The sequence below is a fragment of the Calonectris borealis genome, chromosome 4 (genome assembly GCF_964195595.1).
Source record: "Calonectris borealis chromosome 4, bCalBor7.hap1.2, whole genome shotgun sequence".
Classification (NCBI taxonomy): domain Eukaryota; kingdom Metazoa; phylum Chordata; class Aves; order Procellariiformes; family Procellariidae; genus Calonectris; species Calonectris borealis.
In genome coordinates, this window is record NC_134315.1 from 78,671,541 (window position 1) to 78,692,916 (window position 21,376).

At 40.5% G+C, this 21,376-nt stretch overlaps 1 protein-coding gene and 1 long non-coding RNA gene across 4 annotated transcripts in view; one reads left to right on the forward strand and one right to left on the reverse strand.

Annotated features, from left to right (window-relative positions):
• Window positions 1-10,058, reverse strand: part of LOC142082242 (uncharacterized) — a 31,544-nt gene extending 21,486 nt beyond the window's left edge. Inside the window, exon 1 of the long non-coding RNA XR_012673629.1 lies at window positions 9,696-10,058. This is a non-coding gene — a long non-coding RNA (uncharacterized LOC142082242). The remainder of the gene's footprint in view (window positions 1-9,695) is intronic.
• Window positions 10,059-10,205: 147 nt separating this feature from the next.
• TRPC3 (transient receptor potential cation channel subfamily C member 3) overlaps window positions 10,206-21,376 on the forward strand; it is a 46,108-nt gene continuing 34,937 nt past the window's right edge. For 2 of the 3 annotated variants that reach the window (XM_075150244.1, XM_075150242.1), the window contains exons 1-2: window positions 10,209-10,792; window positions 19,770-20,541. In XM_075150244.1, the coding sequence (XP_075006345.1) occupies window positions 10,569-10,792; window positions 19,770-20,541 (996 nt within the window). In that variant the 5' untranslated portion in view covers window positions 10,209-10,568. Of the gene's footprint in view, window positions 10,793-19,769; window positions 20,542-21,376 lie in introns of all 3 variants that reach the window. The other variant, XM_075150243.1, reaches the window with a different exon arrangement.

Below are 21,376 nucleotides of genomic sequence, written 5' to 3' on the forward strand. Positions count from 1 at the left end.
AGTGACTGGTATATTTTATATATATACATATAGTCTAGCATTATATTGTATGTTCTGTACTGTAGTGCTCCAAGGCCCTGCAACAGGAGAAAGGGGACTCTATGAGACAGTGACTGTATATCTGTATAAGAAGCAGAAGGAAAAAATTGTCAAGATAAGTACGTGAAAAGAGACGATAAATGGATACTATAAACTGCAGATTTTTCTTTTCTTATCTAGGCTAATTTGGGTGGAACTTCTCTTTTTCAGCACTGCATGGCAAAGAGTATCTGAGGGATAGCTCTAAGGGACCATGGGAGAAAACAAATGTAATAATATGTCGGGACAGAATATAATACAAGGGGGAGAAAAAGGTAGAGGAGACAAATGGAAGAAGAAAGTTTATATGAAACACGGAGTGGCTAAGAGGGCAGAAGAGAACAATCACAACTTTGACTGAAGTCCAGTAAGACAATATGTCAAATGCAGCAAGGATTGATCCAAAACACCCAGGTAACATTTCTCTTGACATCTCCTCCCCCAGTTTCAGACAGAATCCATGGCAGTGACAGGTATTATCTGCCAGGGCTTTGCTGCTGAATTGGCTCCAAATGCCTCAGTGAGAACTACTAAGAGTTGGAGTTGTTGCTCCATTGTGTGGGGATGGCAGCGTAGGGGACATGAGAAAAGATGGGCAAAGTAAAGGAATATAAGTAGGGAACTTATATGGGAACAGCAAGCTTTATGTGCCTCGATACACAAAATTTCCTGCTTATTTTTCTCCATGGGATGAAGAGTCAGGTTTAGCATCTCAGTTTGTCATATGGATCTTTCAGTTCCTGCCAGTTCCGGTCAAAGACATCCTAGCACCTTTTATCTGGATTTTATTTGTGGTTTCCACAAAACTGGATGCTGATTACTTAATTGGCTCAGCATAATCAATGGGGAATCTAATAGGGCTACAGGGAGACACTGTTAAGGAAACTGTCTAGCAGTCCTTTCACGAGCTATGTTGTATTAATTGTGCGGGTGTCATGGGGAGAAAAGGACGAAAATGCCAATACACTCATGCTTTCTTCCTTCCACTCCACCTCAGTATCTACCTCACTTCTATGGTGATGTCATCTCTGAAGATGACCGAAACAAACTGTTGCCTCCTCCCCAAAATCTTTTCCATTTTCTCCTGTGTATCTCACTGGTTTTGGACAAGTCAGTGTATCGTTGTTGGCCTTTTTAGAACATCGCTTGTGTTCAAAATAATTTTCACCCTCCCCTTATTATAATCCAAATGTATGTAATTTTGGGTGTCTTTCATCCGATACAAAGATCTTAATTACAAAGTGTCAAAAAGAAAGAACAGAGAAGTCAAGATACGTTTCTGTCGCTCATGTATGACTGAGACATCATTTCTATCAGATAGGTATATACTCATGTGTAATCAATCCTTTCCATTTCTGAGTGTCAGACAGAATGGGTAACATAACAGATTCACTCTTGCTGAAAAGTTTGCTGAAATCGTACTGAATTATGTTAAGCACTACCTGAATCTGAAAATGGACTGTTCAAAAATGGACAAAGCTAATAGCCTGTTTTAAAGTGAGAGTGCCTCGATTGTTAAGAAGTTAAAGGGTTCCCCTTTGATGGCTTATGATATAATTTCAAAAATAGAAAGTTTGAGTGTGTGAGGCTCTTGAAATTTTTTTATACTGCAGGTTAGATTTTTTTTGACGATTACATATGTAAAAGAGATTTTATTAATTTCAGAATCCAATTTTGGCCACATTTTTATTTTTGCAATTTTTAAAATACTCCTGTATGTCTTTTAACAGGCTGTTTTTACACCCAGGATGTATATTTACATATGTGTTTTTAACAAGTCCTTGAATAATCTTTGGATCTCTTCAGATGAATTCCATAGATTTCACATGATGCCCACATCAAAGTCCGCAATGTGCAGATTCCTAATTTTCCAAAATCTCTGACTTGCCAGGCATATATTTCTGTGAACAGCTGTTCCATCTGATAAGGAAACTGTTTGTATCACTTTTTCCTTATAGACTAATTTTGATGCTCAGTATTCCAAATTTTCAGTGTTTACCTCTTGCTATTAAGATGAAATTTTATTTGAGCTCTCTATTGGTATCAAATCCCTGTTGGTTAAATCTAGAAGCCGGGGAGGGGGGGTTCCTAGATAAAGACTTCATTGTTACAGGCAGTTTCCACGCAGCAGCTGTGGTAATCTAATGAAAAATATTGGGGAAGATAGAAATACCTCTATTATGGGTATATAAATGCTTTCTGCATTAAAGACATTTCCTTATGTCTGCCTGTCATGTTGTTGCAAAATAGTTTGTCTTGTACTGCTCTTCTGCTGAATAAGCATCTCTGGTCTCATTTTCTGAGTTTTAATGGGAACTGTAGTTGCTGTTTACTCCTAAAAACCAGGACATGGGTGTTTTAAAAATTAATGCAACCTATGAGGGTCTTCTGAGATTTACTTTTTCTCCTTAATTCGTCTGAGGTACCACTCCAGCTGGATTTGGCTGCGTTCTGAAACCCTGGGAAAATTTCTTCCAGCTTTTCATGAACATGGGTTACTGTTTTTATTAAAAGCCAGGTATGAAATTCAAACTCCACTGAAAGTGATTGCAACATTTCCATTGACCTGCACTCACCAAAAAAGTGACAATATCCTTAAAGGTTTTTGCTTTCCTGAAGTCGGAAAGTGAAGTTGGAAAACTGAGCTTCATACCTCTGTGTCAGCACCTGGTCACACATGCCGAGGTACCACAGGGACTGCTGAAAGGCAGCAGTGCTGAGGTTCTTTAACCTTATTTTCACCTCTACAACCATCTTCCTCCCCAAAACACATATTAATTGAATGGGATATGTACTTGTTACCAACAACAGTAGAGTTATTCTAATTTTCATGGCAAAAGATATTGCATCTTCACTATATTTTAAATTGGCTTCAGGGAATAATTTATAAGTACTATCATGTCTCCCTTTTTCCACACTTTCCCATTTTCTCTGTCAGTCACTTTGAAGATTGTTACCAGTAAGTGTAGTCTCTCCTCTCAGAAACACCCTGTTTGTTTTTTCTTTCTTTCTGTCACGGAGCACCTCCCAACTGCTAGAAACTTTGGCATTTCCTTGCTCCCTTTTCTGAAAAGTGGCTTTTCTTACGTACAAGGCAGGAAAACTGTAACAAAAGTATATATAGGAATTTTTTTCATTTCATAACACAGGATATGTGTATGGGATCCCCAACCTTGTAGGACACTTGAACTTGGCAGGAATTAAATGCGTTGTGTGCTATGCAAAAGCAGGCTGTGGGCGTCTTGTGGCTGCTTTAATCAGAGAAGTATATAGCTTCACTGTGTCTCTTATATTGATTCTGATTAATTCCTAATGAATGTCTCCGAGCGCATCTTATTTCACAGATAAGATGGGGCCTCTTCATAAGAAGTTTATTACCAAGAGGCTTAAGACTAATCCACCAGTTGCCAATATTATCGCCTGGTCACTTGGGAATGATGATATTCAAAGTGTTCAGTGCTTCACTGAACAGCAAAACATTTCAAGGGTAAGAATTATTTGGTAGAGCTGGAAACATGATTTTTACCATACCAGATACTGAACCATTTTTTCACTTGGCCACAAATGACTTGGGAGCTCTGCAGGAGGATGTACTGCCACTCACAGCATAGCTACACTACTTAGCAGGATCTTCTTTTAACCTCCTCCCCTTGTAGTTGCCCATTCCTCCAATATAGCAAAGAAGCAGTTTTGGATGACCTACTGAGTTGCTGTCACTCAAACAGTTAGCACCTGAGGTTGTGTTATCGCCTATTCCATAGCAGCCCATGGAAGGAAGGATTACATTTTCTATCAACACTGCGCTGTAGTATTTGCTCTTCTTCCAACAGGAGGAATTTAATGCTTTGAGGTATGGCAAGTAGTTAGTACCAGATGGTATTTATCCAAGGGTTCTGATGCGATTTAAGAAAATTAGGCTCTGAACTATGACAGAATCAGGTAATCTTTCAGTCAAAATCTTCAGACATTCCAGGACAACGGTGCTTTGAATGGTGCAGACCAGGATGAAGGATTTTCTCCTCAGGGAGCCATGCTTGTCACTCAGATTTATCTTTTATAATGGTAAGCTGCTGTTTAAATTTCTTTCTGCTAAGGTGTCACAAGGGAGAATGTGTCCACAAATTAAAATATATTACAATATCAATTCACAAAACAATGTAAAAAAATCTACTTGTTTCTGGATTTAAAAATAATTGTGAACTGTTTTAATCCGTCACATGACCTGTTTATCTCTTGCTATTATTTTTATTATGTCCTGCTTCCCCTATTTTGATCCCCACAGTGACTCAAACCCTGCTCCCCCAATTAGAGAAACATTGAACTGTGTCCAAAAATATTCAGATTTAATTACTTGCATAGGACCGAAATCATTGCTAATTTGCTAAAATAAGAGCTACTCTGTGCTCCATACATCCATTGCGACTCTCCATCTCATCAGTTGAAACACTGAATACATCCATGTGATACATTTTTCTATCAGCCAGCAAGGGGACAGTAGGGTGCATTGCATTCATCCACCCATATTTGAAGCACTGTCAAAAAGAAAACTTAGTTGTTAAAGATGATGTCTTGTGACAATAAATTTACTTATCACATGGTTTCCAGCACTCAGCAATAGGCTAAGGTTCATGTTTACATTTTCAAGGAGTGTTGTCTGAGACAGGGACAGGGAAACTAATTTAAGGAAGAAAATCCAGCTTTATAAATAAAGAATAAGTAAAACAAATCTTATGAAAGTATACTTTCTAAAGTTTATAAGCTACATACAGTCCCCAGGGGAATGTACAGATAAGGGAATTGACTCTGTAGTCCCTTTCCTAGAAGCACTTCTGTTAACTTCTGATTTCTACTAGTATGAGTGAAAAGAGAGGAACAAAACTTAACTGGCATATGCTCAGGATCCTGTGGATTTGTTCAAAATTGTGCAAAGACATTGGATTTGTTTAAAGACATACCTAGCTTGCCTTAGGAAAAAGGAAATAACAGTTGCAAATATGTAAATGTACACACAGATGCCACTTAATGCAAAAAAAAGGGTATTTGTCCATTTTCTCTAGATAGACATTTTGCAGACCTTTGAGAATGTAGCTAGTATCTATCTAATGGTTTTACTGGCAGGAGACTTCAGTAGCCTTTTAGTATTATAAAGTAGACCACATAATACAACTGCAACACACAGTTCTCAGGTCCTAGTTTCCAGTAGGTGATTTGACAGCATTTTATACCCACTCACTTTGCATGGGCCTGAATGGCTGCACAGTGTGCATGAAATTACAGGCTCGAGTCTCAGGAATTTATCTTTTCATCTCATTTAAAAGCCTTAAACCATAATATTAGTTCTGAGGCTGAGATCTGCTTACAGATCAGTGACATCACATCACTCCTCCTTTTTTCTTCATGCTGATGAACCTGTTTAGACTTTCATGGAAGTCCTTGGTGTAGGAGCTAAACGTCCTTGAAAACACTGGGTTCTTGGCAAGTAGGCAAATTCCCAGTATGAGGCAAAGAAGGCCAATTTTGCTTTCATTACACTGTTGCTATTCCGACCAACTTCCCAATTTTCATGAAAGTAGTACACACACACGTTAGAGAAGGGTTCAGTGTACTGCACGACCTGGATTCTATTTCTAGCATTACCATGAGTGTCTTTTTGCCTCTCTTCACCCGTCACTTCAAGCAAATAAAAAACAGTTTTGTCTCTTGAGAGAAGATACTCTTAGTTTTATATAAAGCAAGAAAATAATCATTTGGCATAATCATATGACACACAAGGTTGTTCTACAAGGGAAACTGTTACTAGAAGTTTCTTGGATCTTGCTGATTCTTAAATCTAAATCACTTTGTTTCAAAAAGAAGGTCTTAGTGTCAACAATCCAATTTTCAACAAGCAGGTTAGATTTATTTTCAAAATAACACTATTGAAATGTACCTCTCAGAGAAATTCTGGTAAGAGAAAACTCCAGAGCATATTCATTAAATGACCTTTCCCCCCATCACTTGTCACAGTCTTACTGATTTGCATAGCCACTCAGTTAGGTGCCTCATAGATCTGGAAGATATTACTGCTATGCTAGTTCAGTCTAAGAATCCAAATACATTTCCTGATATTTCTATATACTGAATGCCAGCTGTGCTATCTGTTTTCATATTTCAGGTCTTTACTCCATTCATTTGCCTAATTTAAAGAAGCTGAAAAAAATGGGAAAGAGAAATATAGAACTCATGTTTTTGCCAATATTTCAAGGAAATTTATTGCTATGGGTTCTTTAGACACCTTATTTCAATTTAGAAAAGCTATTTTTTGATCAATTCCTTCCAGCTGAAGAATACTGCCAATAGAAATTTTAAAATCTGAATTGTGTATTTCTCATAATTTTCAGCAGGACAGAAAAATTCCACCAGAGAGTAGTTGATCCATATAAACAAAACCCTGTTCCAATCTAAGTCTATCCTGTCTTGATCAAGCCAGTCTGGTGAAAGGAGGGATTGTATTCTGGCTGCAATTCCAACCGGAACATGAAATACTTATGGCATTAAATCCATGTCCTAAAAAACAAGAGCATGAAGAATAATCTAGCACCTTCAGTAATACAATATCGTATCTGCTTTGTTTCACTATTTGCTGTAAATCTTTCAGGCTTTTCTGTTCAGTCTCTGTCCTTATAATAGTATACCTTTCATTATTTTACTCCTGTCTAAGCAACTTCCAGGAAGCAGTTTTCTAAATTAAAATGACATCACTTCAAAACCCTGTAAATTCAAGTCAGTGCTCACAAAATGTACTACATTGACAGCCTTTGACTGTAAAGTCTTTAACCAGCTGAAACAACAGACGGCACAAGGTTCCCTGTATTGTTCTGCCTGGTATTTCAAATCTACTCATCCTTTCTCCCTCGCTTTCTGCAGTTTGGCTATATTGACATCTATCTGATACTTTGATAACATTAAATATTTTTGAGAAGAAAAATTATTTTGGAACATTGGCATTATTGACATTATTAATGTTTTCAAAAATGTATAAATGACTCATGAGCAGAAATCTCTTTTCAAGAACATTCGGCCATGCCCAGGATTTTAAAGGTGCAATTTCACTATTAGGTTTCTTGCTTGTTCTGGTGTTTTAAAAGTCTAACTTCATGCATTTTATTTGTCTGAATATGGCACTTTGGAGCCTCAACCATACCACCAAGACACAGCAATGATTTTTAAATTCTTACGGTCAGGTAAGGCAGTGATGGCTCAAGTTTAATCAAACAAGGATTCTCATGTCTCTGTTCCGATACCGTGTTCTAGTAGCAGCCTGATACTTCAAACTGTCGTAAATTTTCTATACATAATTTTATTCTGACTGAGATTGTTTCCCTACACATTTCAGTTGGAAATACAAAATATTTCTAAGACTGTAACCATACAAAGTGCATTTGAGATTTGTAATGGATTCTTTTGTTGCCATCTTGTTTTTCAGGCTGTTTTTCAGATAGGATCTCCTTCAAATAAACAAAGGGGAAAATTTCTCCACTATTACTGTGCTGTAGAGTTCAAATGCAAGCAAGTGCTGGCCAAAATTGACCAGAAAGCAAGTAAAGCAGGAAGGGCAGGATGAAGAAAAGCACTTAATCTAAACGCGCATTAGGAGCCATGTATTTCTGCTTGGTGGCTTTGTAACAGTATGATGAGAAAGAGAAAAGGATTTGGTCAATTTTTCTTACATTATCCTTTTCCTTCAGTATCAGGAAGGATTGCTCACTTCCCTGAAAAATTTGACTGGCATTTCCTCTCTAACATAGGCAGTGAGGGGAATCAGATTTGTCAGAAGTCCATGTTGCAGGGGTATTGTGTAGTAGAAAAAGTGGCCTTCTACACAGCACTTATCGTGCTATACCACGACTTTAATAAGTTTTTTTTTGCCACTGTCTCATATGGCATTCTCAGATGCAAACTATAGAAACAATTTAGGTGAAAGTTCTATGGCATGAAATACATTCTGTAATATATAGTATTGTAATTACTTGGAGAGTTATCATCATTTTACGCCTCGAAATGGAGGGATGTATCACAAAGGCTTCTTCAGGGATGACTTCCAAGTCAAGTATTATCAGTGACTTGGATAACTAAAGAGATAGTAGTCATTGCCTTTCATTGTATAAAGAGCAAACCAATCTCTAGACAATACTCAAATCGTGAAAAAAACAGCCCATAGAACACGTAATTCAACTTAGTGATGGGAAGTGCACAGAAAAGCAAGAATGTAACTTTCTGGAAGCTAAGAACCAATATTAAAACCCCCTTTTATCTACTTCTGAAAGGAAAATAAACCTTGATATGTGGAAGCCTTGCTCTGAGCATACATTTGGGAAGCAAGAGCATTTCTCATCTACTTTCGGCGGTACTTTTATGTTTTGTTTTCAAGGGAAATTCTAGAGGCAATTGAAAGTAGCCCATTCCTGTAGCCCACTGTAATAACAGAGGATTTTTTTTGAAAAAGGAATATATGGGCAGTATAATTTTTAAGTCAAAGGGCCCCTGCAAGCATACAAGGTTTGACGCAAACAGATTGTTGCATGGCTATGCTCTAAAATATACAACACTGATACATTATGCATAATTAGGTTAGACACCTAGACTGTCCTAAATGAATAACCCCAAGTTATATTAACTTTAAAGTTACAGTAGCTACACAATATATTAGTTTCTTAGAGAGCAAAATTTGCTCTACTATGTACGTAATTCCACTGAAGCTCAATGGGCCTTTGCATGGGACGAAAGACAAAAAAAACCCCACTTCCTTAAATAGTACAACATGCAAACTAATTAAACTGATGAAAACAAACCCTAATTCTTTCTTTAAAGCTGTAGCTTTTATCTCTGTGAAACTCTTGGTTGGCTTTTCCTGTGCTTCATGAGTACGAATTTTGTACATATGGAAAACTACAAAAGTGAAACCATGGCTGATACTGAAAACAGTGTACAGTGTGAGGTAATGAGCGATTTATGCTAAGAGACTATTTAGTGATGCTCAGCAGTGAGAATTCTATCTAAGCAGTCATACTTGGATTTAAAGTCCACTTTCTCTGAAGTAATTGGAAAACTTAAATGAATTTAAATTTCAGTAGAACCTGCGTTTTTGAATACAGATTCATGCAAATTTATACTGATAGCCACATAATCCTTCGAAAAAGTTTAAAGGAAGAGAAAAATGGCATCTCAGCAGTATGTAGACAAAGGAATAGCCTTAATGTATATATAAATGGACATACGTAGTCTCTGTATACCTACTGTTCTGCATACTCTGTGTATAAAACCACACATACTCTGCCTCGATTTTAATGGGGTTTCATCATAGAATAATTTTCCCTATGGTATAATGCACCAAAAATCTCATAATAATAAAAGAGGTAATATGTCTCTGTACAGCAAGAATCTTTGCGACTGGTATCTATAGAGTATAATTAGCTCTGATTACATGCAATGGGCATCTTAACATCTTCCCACTGTTTTTTAGTTTGACACCATGCGGAATTGAACCAGTCAAGTCTCAGGCAGAGACATCGGGAACATTTTGGAACTCTTGACTCGCTTTTATCATTGTTAAGTCAGGCAAAAGAGTCTGTTTTTACCTGAAAATTTTAACTTCAACCGTTTCCAGTGTAGGGCTGAGTATTTCTCACAATGATGACCCAGCTTTACGCAGATTTGACCGGGCTGTGCACCGCTTTCGTGTTCGGGCCATTTTGGCGGAAACCACCTTGCCGGTGGCAGCCCACCGCCTCACGCCGTTACCACTTGAGCAAGCCAGCCCCGGCTTCCCTCGGAGCTCGTAGCGCGGCGGGCACCGTTGGAAGGGCTCGGTACCGTCTTTGCAGGGACCGTACGCCGGCGGGGACCTCCTGTGGACTCCCTACAGCAGCGGCGATGCCAGCACCTGAAGACCAGGCGTGTCGAGAGAAGGTTTTACCTCAGCGGGGCGGTTGAGGGACACTTGTAACGGCCCTGTGGCAACGGCGCCTCCCCCTCAGCCCCCCGCCCCGGGCCGAGACGGCCGTTGGGCGGGCGGAGGTGGGGGGGTTGGGGGGGGAGAGGCGTCCCCTCCTTTCCAGAGCGCCCGCTGCGGTAGGCGGCTGCTCCTCTCCGCCGCGGCTCGCCCCCTCTGCCTCAGTAATGATGCTGTCCTAGCGAGGGATGATGACAGGGAGAGCAGAGGGGCAGAGCCGCCGCCGCCGGGAGCCCTGTCTCTTGCTCGCCTCCCCGCTCGCCGGCACTTCCCGGCTCTCGCTGCCGGGCTGCGCATCGCGCCGCCTTCCTGACGGGCGGCAGGAGGAGTGGGCGGAGGGGCGGCGGTGGTTTTGTGGTGAGGGTTTTGTCCTCTCCAGGTGCTCTGTCCCCCGCCGGGCAGGGCTTTCCTCCTCTTCCCGCCTCCTTCCCCGCCACACACGCTGCCGGACGAGGCCGGCCGAGAGCGGGAGCAGCCGCCGCCTGAGGGGACCCTGACCATGTCCAGCAAGAGCAGAAAGAGCAAGGAGCAGGGGAGAGTGACCTTCCCCCCGCAGCAGGAGGAGGAGGAGGAGGGGGCAGAGGAAGAGGAGCAGCAGCGCCGGCGCCGCGGCTGGAGAGGCGTCAATGGGGGGCCGGAGCCCCCTCCGCCACCTCAGAGAGCCGTTAAAACCCTCCGGGAGCCCTACGGCTACTACCCGCCCCCCCCCTTTGCCAGCACCATGTAAGTCGGGCCCGGCGGGTGGGTTAAGAGGGTGCTGGCCGGCAACTTCCCCGGAGGAGCCGCGGGGGGCCGGCCGCCGTGTCCCCGGCAAGTTGTGACGCTCGGCCCCGGGAAGCGCCGCCGGCTGCGGGGCCGCCCCGGTCCGTCCCGCCGACCCGGGCCCCGCGGCGGGAGCGCAGCCCGCCCGGCCTGGCAGCAAACGGGCGCGACCGGTGCAGCGAGGGGGAGACGGGGCCGGTTTGCAATGGCTGAGGTGCGGAGACTTCGGAGAAAGTGCCTTGAGGGGATGGTCGGGTCGCTACCTGCCCCCGGCCCCCCCCGCTCCCTCCTCCTCAGCCTCTCGGCTTTGCTCCTTCAGGGTGGGGCGCTGGGGCATAAGAGATTTCATCTCTTTGGTTCTTTTTTTCTTTTTTTTTTTCCTGGCTACTAGCATAGCTACCGAGAAAACCTAATTATCGGCTCAGCTAAGGTTTAGAGAACCCATTGCACCCTTTTGTGCTAGCAGTGCTAATGCATCTCTTTTATATTTTTAAAAAATCTAGGCTGGGATAAAACCAGACTCCCCACAGAAATCTAGGACGCCTGTGCAGAAAATCCTCAGTTCTTGAGATGCATCTTACCCTGTTTGATGTTGTCTTCGGAAATTTCAGTTTGTTGCTTTTTAAGATGCAATCATATGTATATATATATGTATAAATACTGCCCACGACTAGACTTACTGCAAGAGAAAGAAATTCAATTTTACTAATAGGGGTGTTAACTTTCTTTTCTCTGACTTACGAAATGTACGTTGTCCAGGAATTATTCACTTATTTTTATAACATGCTGCAGTTTAGACAGACTTACCTCTGAGGATGACTTGAGTATTTTATACTTTCAGGACAATATTTAGTTCTTAATTAAATATTTTAATTACCACATGACAAACACTTTCTTTTAAGTTTTAAGATAACATATTCAGCATTTATAGAAGAAGCCTTAATTAAAATCACCCTAGAGACAACTGTAAGGTACAGAAATAATTAGAATAGCGCTTAGAATGGGTTAACCACAAATAAAAGTAATTTTTACCATCCCAGTTCAGAAATTCTTCACAAATACCCTGTACCCAGCAATCTGACTTCAAGTGAAGGAGTCCTTCACATGTCTTTAGCTGTCTGAAAGTTGTGCTGAAGTTGTTTGTCTAGGCTCCCTCTGTAGTTGATGGGATGAGAAAGGAAATAGCAATGGGCAAGCCAGCGTAGTCATTTATCTTCTTTCTTGAGGTGCCTGTCTTTTCCCATTCACCATAAAAAGAGCCTAGAGGATTAGTTTAGACTCAGACACTTTATTTTTAGGCAGTTGAAGCTAGGTCAGATGAATTTTAAGCTATGAGTCCTAAACTTCTGGATCCCTTTTAGATTAGTGTGTTCCTAGAACTGTTGGCATATTCCTTTCTTTAAGAAATGGGTATTATGCCACCAGGGAATAAAACTGGAGTTCAGTTTGCACAGCTGTAGGCATTGGAGCCTGGAGTGAGCTCCGTCTGTTGGAATTGCTTCCTGGTATATAATTCTTGTGATCCTGTCCTGGGAGTCTTTGACAGCGGTGGTTGCGAGCCACTGCCCGGTGGACTGACAAAAGGGCTGACATTAATCAATGTAATAGGAGTGTACCGAACTGACAGAGCGTAGAGGCAAAAGAGCCACAACTACCATTTTCCCTGATATGTGCCCATGGTCATCCTCAGCACAGCAGTGGGATTTCTTCTTTAAGTTTGGTGCTAATGCCTAAAATCCATGTATGTTAATGAAATAAATATGAGTATCAGTTTGCTCATAATGCGCACAGATTGGCAAACGTAAAGCTTTAGTGTGCACAAAGTGAGTGTGAGAATCTTTGACTGGAAGAATTTGTAGTCTAAATATTCAGTACTGACAAACAGTGCAAGGGGAAAGAGGCAGGAAGATATGAAGTAGTTTGCACAAGGAGATGCACTTAGTTGGTATTTGAAATGTCTTCGCTTTGAAAGCTGTAACCTATGCAAGGTCCCTGTTAATGTACAGCTGGCTCCCTCCTGTGCCACATATTGCTGGAAAAAGTAATTAACCTCAGATTCCCACTAAGACTGCAGACTGGATGTAATACTTGTTTCACAAGGTACTATATGTCCCAGTGGGAAAAATGTGGACAAAACCTGTAAATTAAATGTAGTAGGCATTGGATGCCTGATTTCCTGAGTCTCTCTGAAAATCATAGCTTAGTTTCCTGAGCAGAACGACAGAACACAAATAAAGGACTGAGCGTAAAAGGGGCTTGTTGCTGCAGCCCTGTTAACTTGGTTCTTTCCTGGTAGATGTTTGCCTTTTTCTGCGTGTCCATAGATGCACTCCTGTCATCAAAATATAGTCCTTTTTTTCCCCACCAGATGGTTGGTATTTTCTGTTGAGGAGTTAGTGAAGAGTAATGGTAGGAAAAAGCACTCCACAGTTTGTGGAGCAGGGGAGGCAAGGAACAAACTAAGTGTGTGTACATCTCCACCTGATATCTCATTGTGTTTGTTCCATTTTTTGACGAATTCTTTCCAGTTTGGAGCCAGAACTTCTGTGAGCTGACATGAGGGCATTTTGGATGATGGATTATGTCATTTCAGACCAGTGGGAGAGTATAGACCTGAGTCAGATCTCGCAGCTGGCTTGATTCATGTTCTGCTGTTCAGGTGAATTAGCCTCCCTCTTCTGGAAAGTCCAGGCAGTAGTTCACAGAAGAGCAAAGGAAGCTCTCATTTAATTAATTTGAGATTTGGTGCAGGGATTCCCAAATCGTGTGCAACATGTGCAAGCTTCCATGCAAACATACGAGAATGTGACACTATTTTTACTGGTGGAGAAACAAATTTACCAGCATGTGCCTCTTCTGGCACATGACTCTAGCAGAGCTTGGAGCGATGGCAAAGCCTTCATTTGGGAGAGGCAGTGAGGCTGGGGGGATTGCCCCTCTAACACTGCCTGTGGCCCTGCACGGAGCCAGGAGCTGCTACCTCACATGGAACAACTCAGTCTTTTCCTGTGGTGGTAACAAAGCAAACATTTGAGCTGGCTTAGTTTAAGAGATCTCAGGAGTCATTAGCTAAAATGCTGCTCATACGTATGTGCATGTCTGAGCACTTACTTTTGTGAGTAAGGCAATTATCATTCTTTAATTTTAAAACTGGGACCTCAGAGGTTACATTTGGCAGAACAAGAGGCACAATCCGCATCTCCTGTATGGCTAACTCCAGTGTTGTTGCTTTTAAATGTGCATGCACACCGGTGTTTCCGTGATGTACTTATCTGATCTGTCTATAATCATTGGACTCCATTTCCTTTTCAGGGCTAGAATAGAATCAAGATCACTAATGTTGTACTGCAGTTTAGCATTGGGGTAAACTGCTTGTAAATCGTTGATGCCATCTTTTATTGCATTTAATAGTTCAGGGAGAATAACAGCCTGTTCTTCAGTACAAATGTTAGAAAATGGCTCTATGGATCTGGGAAGGCCCAGAATGAAACCTCTATTTCTCCAACTTCTGTTTTGTTTTTTTTTTTTCAGAATAGTTTATGCAGTTCTCAGTGTTAAAAAACAGACTTAGAAACAAGATTATAAATCTTTTGAACTGCTGTTGATGAGATAATGAACAGCAGAACACAAGGAATTCTCAGGTCAACTGTTTGTCCTACATTTCTGTCCTTCTGCTACAATTCTGAAAGTTTGAACATGAAAAGGGATGGGTAGGCTAACAGAGTAGAAGTCTGCAATTGAAATAATCCATGGTAGAAACAGAGGAATCATAATGCTTACTCCAGTCCTTTGCAGTTGTACTGCTCAGATTTTTAGCCTTGTACGTAGGAGTAACTGTCCAGGCAACAATACAATGCAATGTAAGGTCATAGTAAATGTGATGCATATAAAGCACACGAGACAAGTGGCCGTTACTTGTTTAGTGGAAATTTTTTTTTAATGTTTTTTATTGCACATATGATGGTCATGCATTTTAGATTAAAATATTTAAGGTAAACATAAATATGTTATAACATAGGATAGGTTTTTGTGCCTTAGACATTACCTGGTATGTAATGAACCAGTTAATTGTTCAGAGCATACATAACATGGCTCTATCTGAAAGCTTGTGATACGTATCATTAGGTAAAGGTCTTGAAAGGTCATATACGCCTTTAGGAGCCGTGGCCTCACTAATGTGAGAGTTCTGCTGCAAAGCTGAAATGGAGGTGTCCTGCTTTCCTATTATTCAACAAGAGGCTGACTTAGGGTCCTGTCACATCTTGGTTAATTGTTAATTGTCTTGTAGTTGAGTGATGTTCATTTATGGCTATCACTGGAGTTATTAAGAGTTTGCCTAAGTAGGAAGCAATAAACTAGACTTAAGGTGGTAAATAGATAATGGTATCAGTATAGTTAAGGAAATATACTTGCAACTTAAGACCATCCTTGTTTTATACTGAGGAATTAATAATTCTGAAGGTTGGTGTACCAACCTGGAAATTTCTGAAGTTCTTTCTTGCCAGTGAAGCTCTTCAGTTCCTTGAAACAGCTGCCTAACTGGTGCACGCTTAGGGCTAAGAGAAATGTGTCCAGATGTGGTGGAACTGGTGTACTCGTTAGCATGATTGCCCTTTTCCAACTCCATCCTTCTTATCTGTGCTGAGCAGCAAACAGAGGCTTGAGGCCTTATAGACCCCTTGGCCATTTTTCCTGCTGTGAAATGTGAAAAATAATTGTGAAAAAATGGAGGGGCTCAGTTGCTGCTTCATGTCAGCAAAAAGGACTGAATTCTGTCCTCTCATTTTCCTGCTGCATACCACATAGTGTAATTATGCAACCTGTGTACTAGGACTACAACTTACTTAACGGCGTGGTGTATCTCTGCTGAAGAATTAACATTAAAATGTTGAGCATTTTTCCTGCTTAGTGTTCTTGTCGCTTTTTTGCCATGCATTCTACAGATCTTTAATTTTTTGTGTTCTTTCAACTGTTGGGAACAGTTGGGAAAAGGAGCATCACAATTTCCATCTCTCCTTCCCTCTTTTAATGTAAGTTGTCAGCTCCTTACAAAGACAAGGTTGAGAATATGAACTTGAAAGGCTTTAGGAAATAGAACACAAATAATTAATGCACACTTAGTTCTATTTTAGTCATATTTTTAAGCCAGCCTAATGATATTTAGAGATGTGAGTTGAGATTTTGTTGTTTTCCTTACTTCAGTTGGCAAATATTACATATAGAATGTGCTGAAAACAGTTAAATATTTAAAACTAAAATTTTAACCATTTTCTTCATGCTTTGGGATAGCTTAAAAATATTAGATATAAGAACAGGAGAGCAGAAAATGGAATAGGAGACCTTGTACCTGATGCTTCTTGCATGCAGTACTCTGACCAGAGCTGCATTGGCTTCAAGGGCTTTGAATTTTCTGAGGGAAGAGGAGAGGAGGGAGGTAGGGATGAACCTAACAGTCTTCTGGCTGTGTGGTGCTGTACAAGATTTTTTGCTTTTTATTTTTTTCAGGACATCTTGACAATATTTTAGTCATTAAAATACGAAGCAACTTTATTTTAAGAAGGTACTGCAGTCACTGCAAATATATAATTTCTGTCACAAGATTTATAGCTAAGGAAGTCTTCCTTATTGGGAAGATATTCTAATGCAACACCTTTGGAAGGATATATCTCTTTTTACAGAAGTCAGATGTGTCACCTCAGTCAGACAGTGGGTTTTGAAAGAAAGATAGATAAAACAGAAAATAAGCGTCATATTTCAAAATATTCTGAAAAATGACACTGCATATATAGGGGAAAATGTATTGTTATATATTTCATAAAAGATAAATGAGATTCAGGGTGGCAGTTCAGAGCCTTCTTAAATCAAGGAGTTAGCATGAGTCAATCTTTTCTCTGCCTTTTTTACTTTTTTTAATATACATACTTTTTTTCTTTATAGCATTACAGTAAACAATTACATTCTGTAGCTGTTTGTTTTTTAGATGTGGAGGAAGGATAGAAACGTAACAGCATGGCAGACAATAAGATCTTGTTTAAAAGGTAACTATGAAAAGACAGTATTTCTGGTTTTACTTCTGATTTTGTTGGGGAATAAGGTAGTAGCATACTGTGGCTGTTCACCATGTGCACTCTGGGCTCAAATCTTTATATCTGAGTACTCCCAAAGGTGAAATATGCCTGAGCTTTAAGACATTAAATCAATTCTGTGTTTAACAGAGTCAGAAATCCTCTCTGTTATGCAGCCTTTTTCATAGATTTAAAGAAAGTGGGAAAAAAAAAGGGATTCAGTCACATTTGGCAAAGCAGTTTTGGCACATATTTCAAGTTAGCATTGCTTATACTGCAGTGCCACCCAGGTCATTTCTGGTAGTCCAGAAACACCAACCACAGATGAAAATGTAAAAAGATCAAATGCTTCATCCCAGGAGAGACCTGCCCTTGGTAATGAATATTACAGTCTGTTCACTTGGTCTGCAATGGAACTGCCCATTTGTGTTAACCGAGACGTTCAGAGCATGGACTAGCTTTTATGATATTTGTAGCTGTGATAAAATGATTAAGATTTTATGTTTTACCGAATTTATCACAACTGATGCAGATAGCTGGAAGGCCAGACATACTCTTATAAACTGAATGGAATTAGTTATGCCCAATGAAAACCGTTAGGGCTGATGTTGCTGTGTATGGGGAAATCCAGTGATGTCAACAGGCGTATTTTGTGCAGTGATAATGTAGCTAAGCTCATTGTTGAAAGATCACACAAAAAATAAAGACAACTGCCTTTAGAGGAACGTTGCTCAGGTTGTGGATTTGAACCTGCAGCACTTAAAATGTGCAGCTTTTGAAGCTGCCCATGCAGGTTCCACTGTGTTCACTTAAATACATAGCCTTTGTGTGCACCCAAGGTCTGTGTGCTGTTTTTCCCTTGGTTCTGTCCTTTCGCAGACTGACGGGGTCTGCCGTTTAATATTTTGTTTTGCCCTCAGCATTCATTATGTGGACCCATATCTCTCCTAATGCACATTACCTGGCTTTTGCACTGAGGGGAGAAGGATTAATGTCCTCTTCAGTTTTTCCGTCTGGGCCTTTACTCTTGTATCCGAGTTTTTTTGCTGAAGTGAAATAAATAATTTTCACAATGCTCCTGTAAAATAGGAGCCAACTCTTTCTTTTTTATTGATGAGGAACAGAGGCACATAGGACATAGAACCAAATTTGAAATTTATAAGGCCTGTTTATCTTTTCGTAGCATATATATAGTGTTATATGTATTCAAAGCACACCCTCCATTAACTCATATATTGTTTGTCAGCTGCACTTGTGTCTCTGTGCCCATCAAATCAGCTCAAGTGATCTCCATCCCTTGAGCTAATGGATTAACTGATAGCAGCTGGAGGCTGTCTTTCTCAATATTGAGCTGGGCTAGAAAGGAAGGGGAGATTGCTGATGGGTTTCACATTTATTTGCAGTCGGTAGTGAAGGAAGGTTGTGGTATCCTGAGTACCTTTTCAGGCCTTTGGCCTCTGCTCTGGCAGGCATAAATGCTTCTGTTCTTCCCCCAGCTGTGACCTCTTTAGCCTGATCCCATATATTCTGTTGTTTCAGACCTTGCCAGGCAGTTGTTTCCTGTTGTTTTCTCCAGCAAGGTAGTGTCTGCTTCTCAGCCTCTCATCCTAGGTCTGTTTTCTTTGCAATTCCTAGTCTTGCTTCTCTGAACCTCCTCTCCCCTCTGTAGTTTCCTCACCTAGCTAGATCCAGCTCAGCATCTGATCTGTCTGTTCTCTCAGCCCATTCCTGTTCGCTCCCCACTGTTTTCAGCCAGTATCTTCACTGGTTCATAATTCCAGTTTCTGTGTTTTCTGAATTAGCTTGTCTACCCTTTCTTTTCTCCGTTTCTCCTCTTTTTTCCCTCTTTCTGCTTTTGCAACCAGTTTTTGAGGGGAGTTCACAGCTTCCCTGGTTCTCGGTTCCCTTTCCTAAACAATCTCACTTTCCTACACCCAGTGTAGGCATTCTAGTGCAGCCTGCCATCCCAATTTTCATTCAATAGCTCTTTTTGAGTTTCCCATTTTTCTTGACAGTATTACAAGAATGCATGAGGGCTTTTAAAAAAAAAAAAAAAAAAAAATCGTGTGATGACATTAGATAGCTTCTTCCTTTCAGCTCCTGGAATGGTAGATCTATAATAGAAATAGGCCCAAGATAACCCACAGCATTGCAAAAGTCCAGCTGGAGTGAGAGCTTATCCCAATCTACACTGGATCATGCCCGGTGTCTGGAATCCATAAGCAGTTTAGTTACTAGCATCCAGAAAGTCTGTTGAACATATATGAACTGTTGTTTTTCAAAGACTTATAATTTGACCAAATTGACTCGTGAGTAGAATCTTCCGGATTTGGTTAACATTTCTAGTAGTAACACTAGAAGGCATGAGATCAGGCTTCACTGTGTATTGCTTGGCAAGATATCAGGAAGAAAACTTGTTTTCACCTCTCATTTATGTGAACTACGATACGGTAAGCATAAATATTGCCTTCCTTAAACCATCAGCTTGAATGCCTGTGGTGGATAGTATTAATTACTACTGAAAGTAGCATAGTAGATGTGTTTTCATTTTATATATATACTGAAGTGAGTTGGGAGGGATTTCTGAAGAGAAGTGATGTCTTACATAAAGTTAAAAAAAAAAAAAAAAGAAAAAAAAATCTTGACCACGCTAACAAAACAGAAATGGCCTGTGGCATTGAACCTGTGAGTGCCTTTAGATTGCAGACAAGCAGGCATGAGGACAGAAAGATCACAGTAAAGAATGCTTCTTGTCAATAGATGGGCAAATGACGAGGGACAAAATATGTCATTATTTTTGTAGCCACAGGAGAGGTGGAAACTACAAATAACCAACATAGTGAAATTCTGTTACCTTTCTGTTTTCTCGTTAGGTACATTGAAGAAAGTCCATCTCTGAGACGTATGACTATGATGAGGGAAAAGGGAAGGCGACAGGCCATTAGAGGCCCAGCATTCATGTTCAACAACAGGGGCACCAGTCTTACGGCTGAAGAAGAGCGCTTTCTAGATGCAGCAGAGTATGGGAACATACCTGTGGTGCGCAAAATGCTGGAGGAGTCAAAAACACTGAATGTCAACTGTGTTGACTACATGGGCCAAAACGCCTTGCAGCTTGCTGTAGGGAATGAACATTTGGAAGTGACAGAACTTCTGTTAAAAAAAGAGAACTTGGCACGGATTGGAGATGCCCTGCTGCTTGCAATCAGCAAGGGCTACATTAGGATAGTGGAAGCAATTTTAAATCATCCTGGGTTTTCAGTAAATAAGCGACTGACTCTGAGCCCTTGTGAGCAGGAGCTCCAGGATGATGATTTTTATTCCTATGACGAAGACGGTACTCGCTTTTCTCCAGACATCACTCCCATAATTTTAGCTGCCCACTGCCAAAAATACGAAGTCGTGCACATGTTATTGATGAAAGGAGCAAGGATAGAAAGACCTCATGATTATTTCTGCAAATGTAATGACTGTACAGAGAAGCAAAAGCATGATTCTTTCAGTCACTCTAGGTCAAGAATAAATGCATACAAAGGACTGGCTAGTCCGGCTTATCTGTCCCTCTCCAGTGAAGATCCAGTACTCACTGCTCTAGAACTCAGCAATGAACTTGCCAAGTTGGCCAACATTGAAAAAGAATTCAAGGTAATGGTGTTTTGCTGTTTCTCTCTGTCTTTGTTATTGTTTTAAAGTTGCTGCTATTTCATGATGTCCTTAGGTGCTTGAAATTATTTCCTGTGTCTTTACTTTTTCAATTGCAAGTGCTTTAATGATATTTATTGTCTCTCTCGTTCTTGATTTTGAGTTTTCAATACATAAGCCTTTAAAAAAGAATTTTTAATGAAATGAAGTTGCTTTTGCACCTACTGTGTACGGAAAAATTGGAAAAAGGGACAGTGTGTATTCTGATAACCTTGGAGCAGATGGAAAACAATTTTGGTTGCTGTAGCAGACTAAGATCATTTTTAGTTACACTGAGTAGCGTAAGTGCAGAAAGCAGAAACATTACGCTTTTCTTAAGCATACTGCCGCATTGACCTTATTCCCTCTTTTTTATTTGTACTAATTTTGAATGATGTTTCCAAATTGCTAAGAATACAGAAAGTGGTTTTTTTTATGCACCATTTAGAAATGTCACTTGTTCAAAACCAGATGTTAGACTGATTACAGATGTAGGTTCTGTTACTTGTTTTTGAGCTGTACTTGGTTTAGTATGTCAATGCTCTGACTTTTCTATATATTTCAGCTTCTCCATCAGACAATTAATGACTTGGTCAACTGTTGCCCGGTGCTTTTTTTTATGATTTTGCAGTTCTGTTGAATACCTTGAAAAGTACAGTAACACCCACCTTCCCCCCGCCCCTGCCCTCCCCTCGCAACCAAACCCGACAAAAAAATCAAACCCCAGTAGACTGCATGTAATAAGAAAAGCTCAGCTTGGGGAATGACAGATTGTTCTCAATGAGTAGTGATATTAACA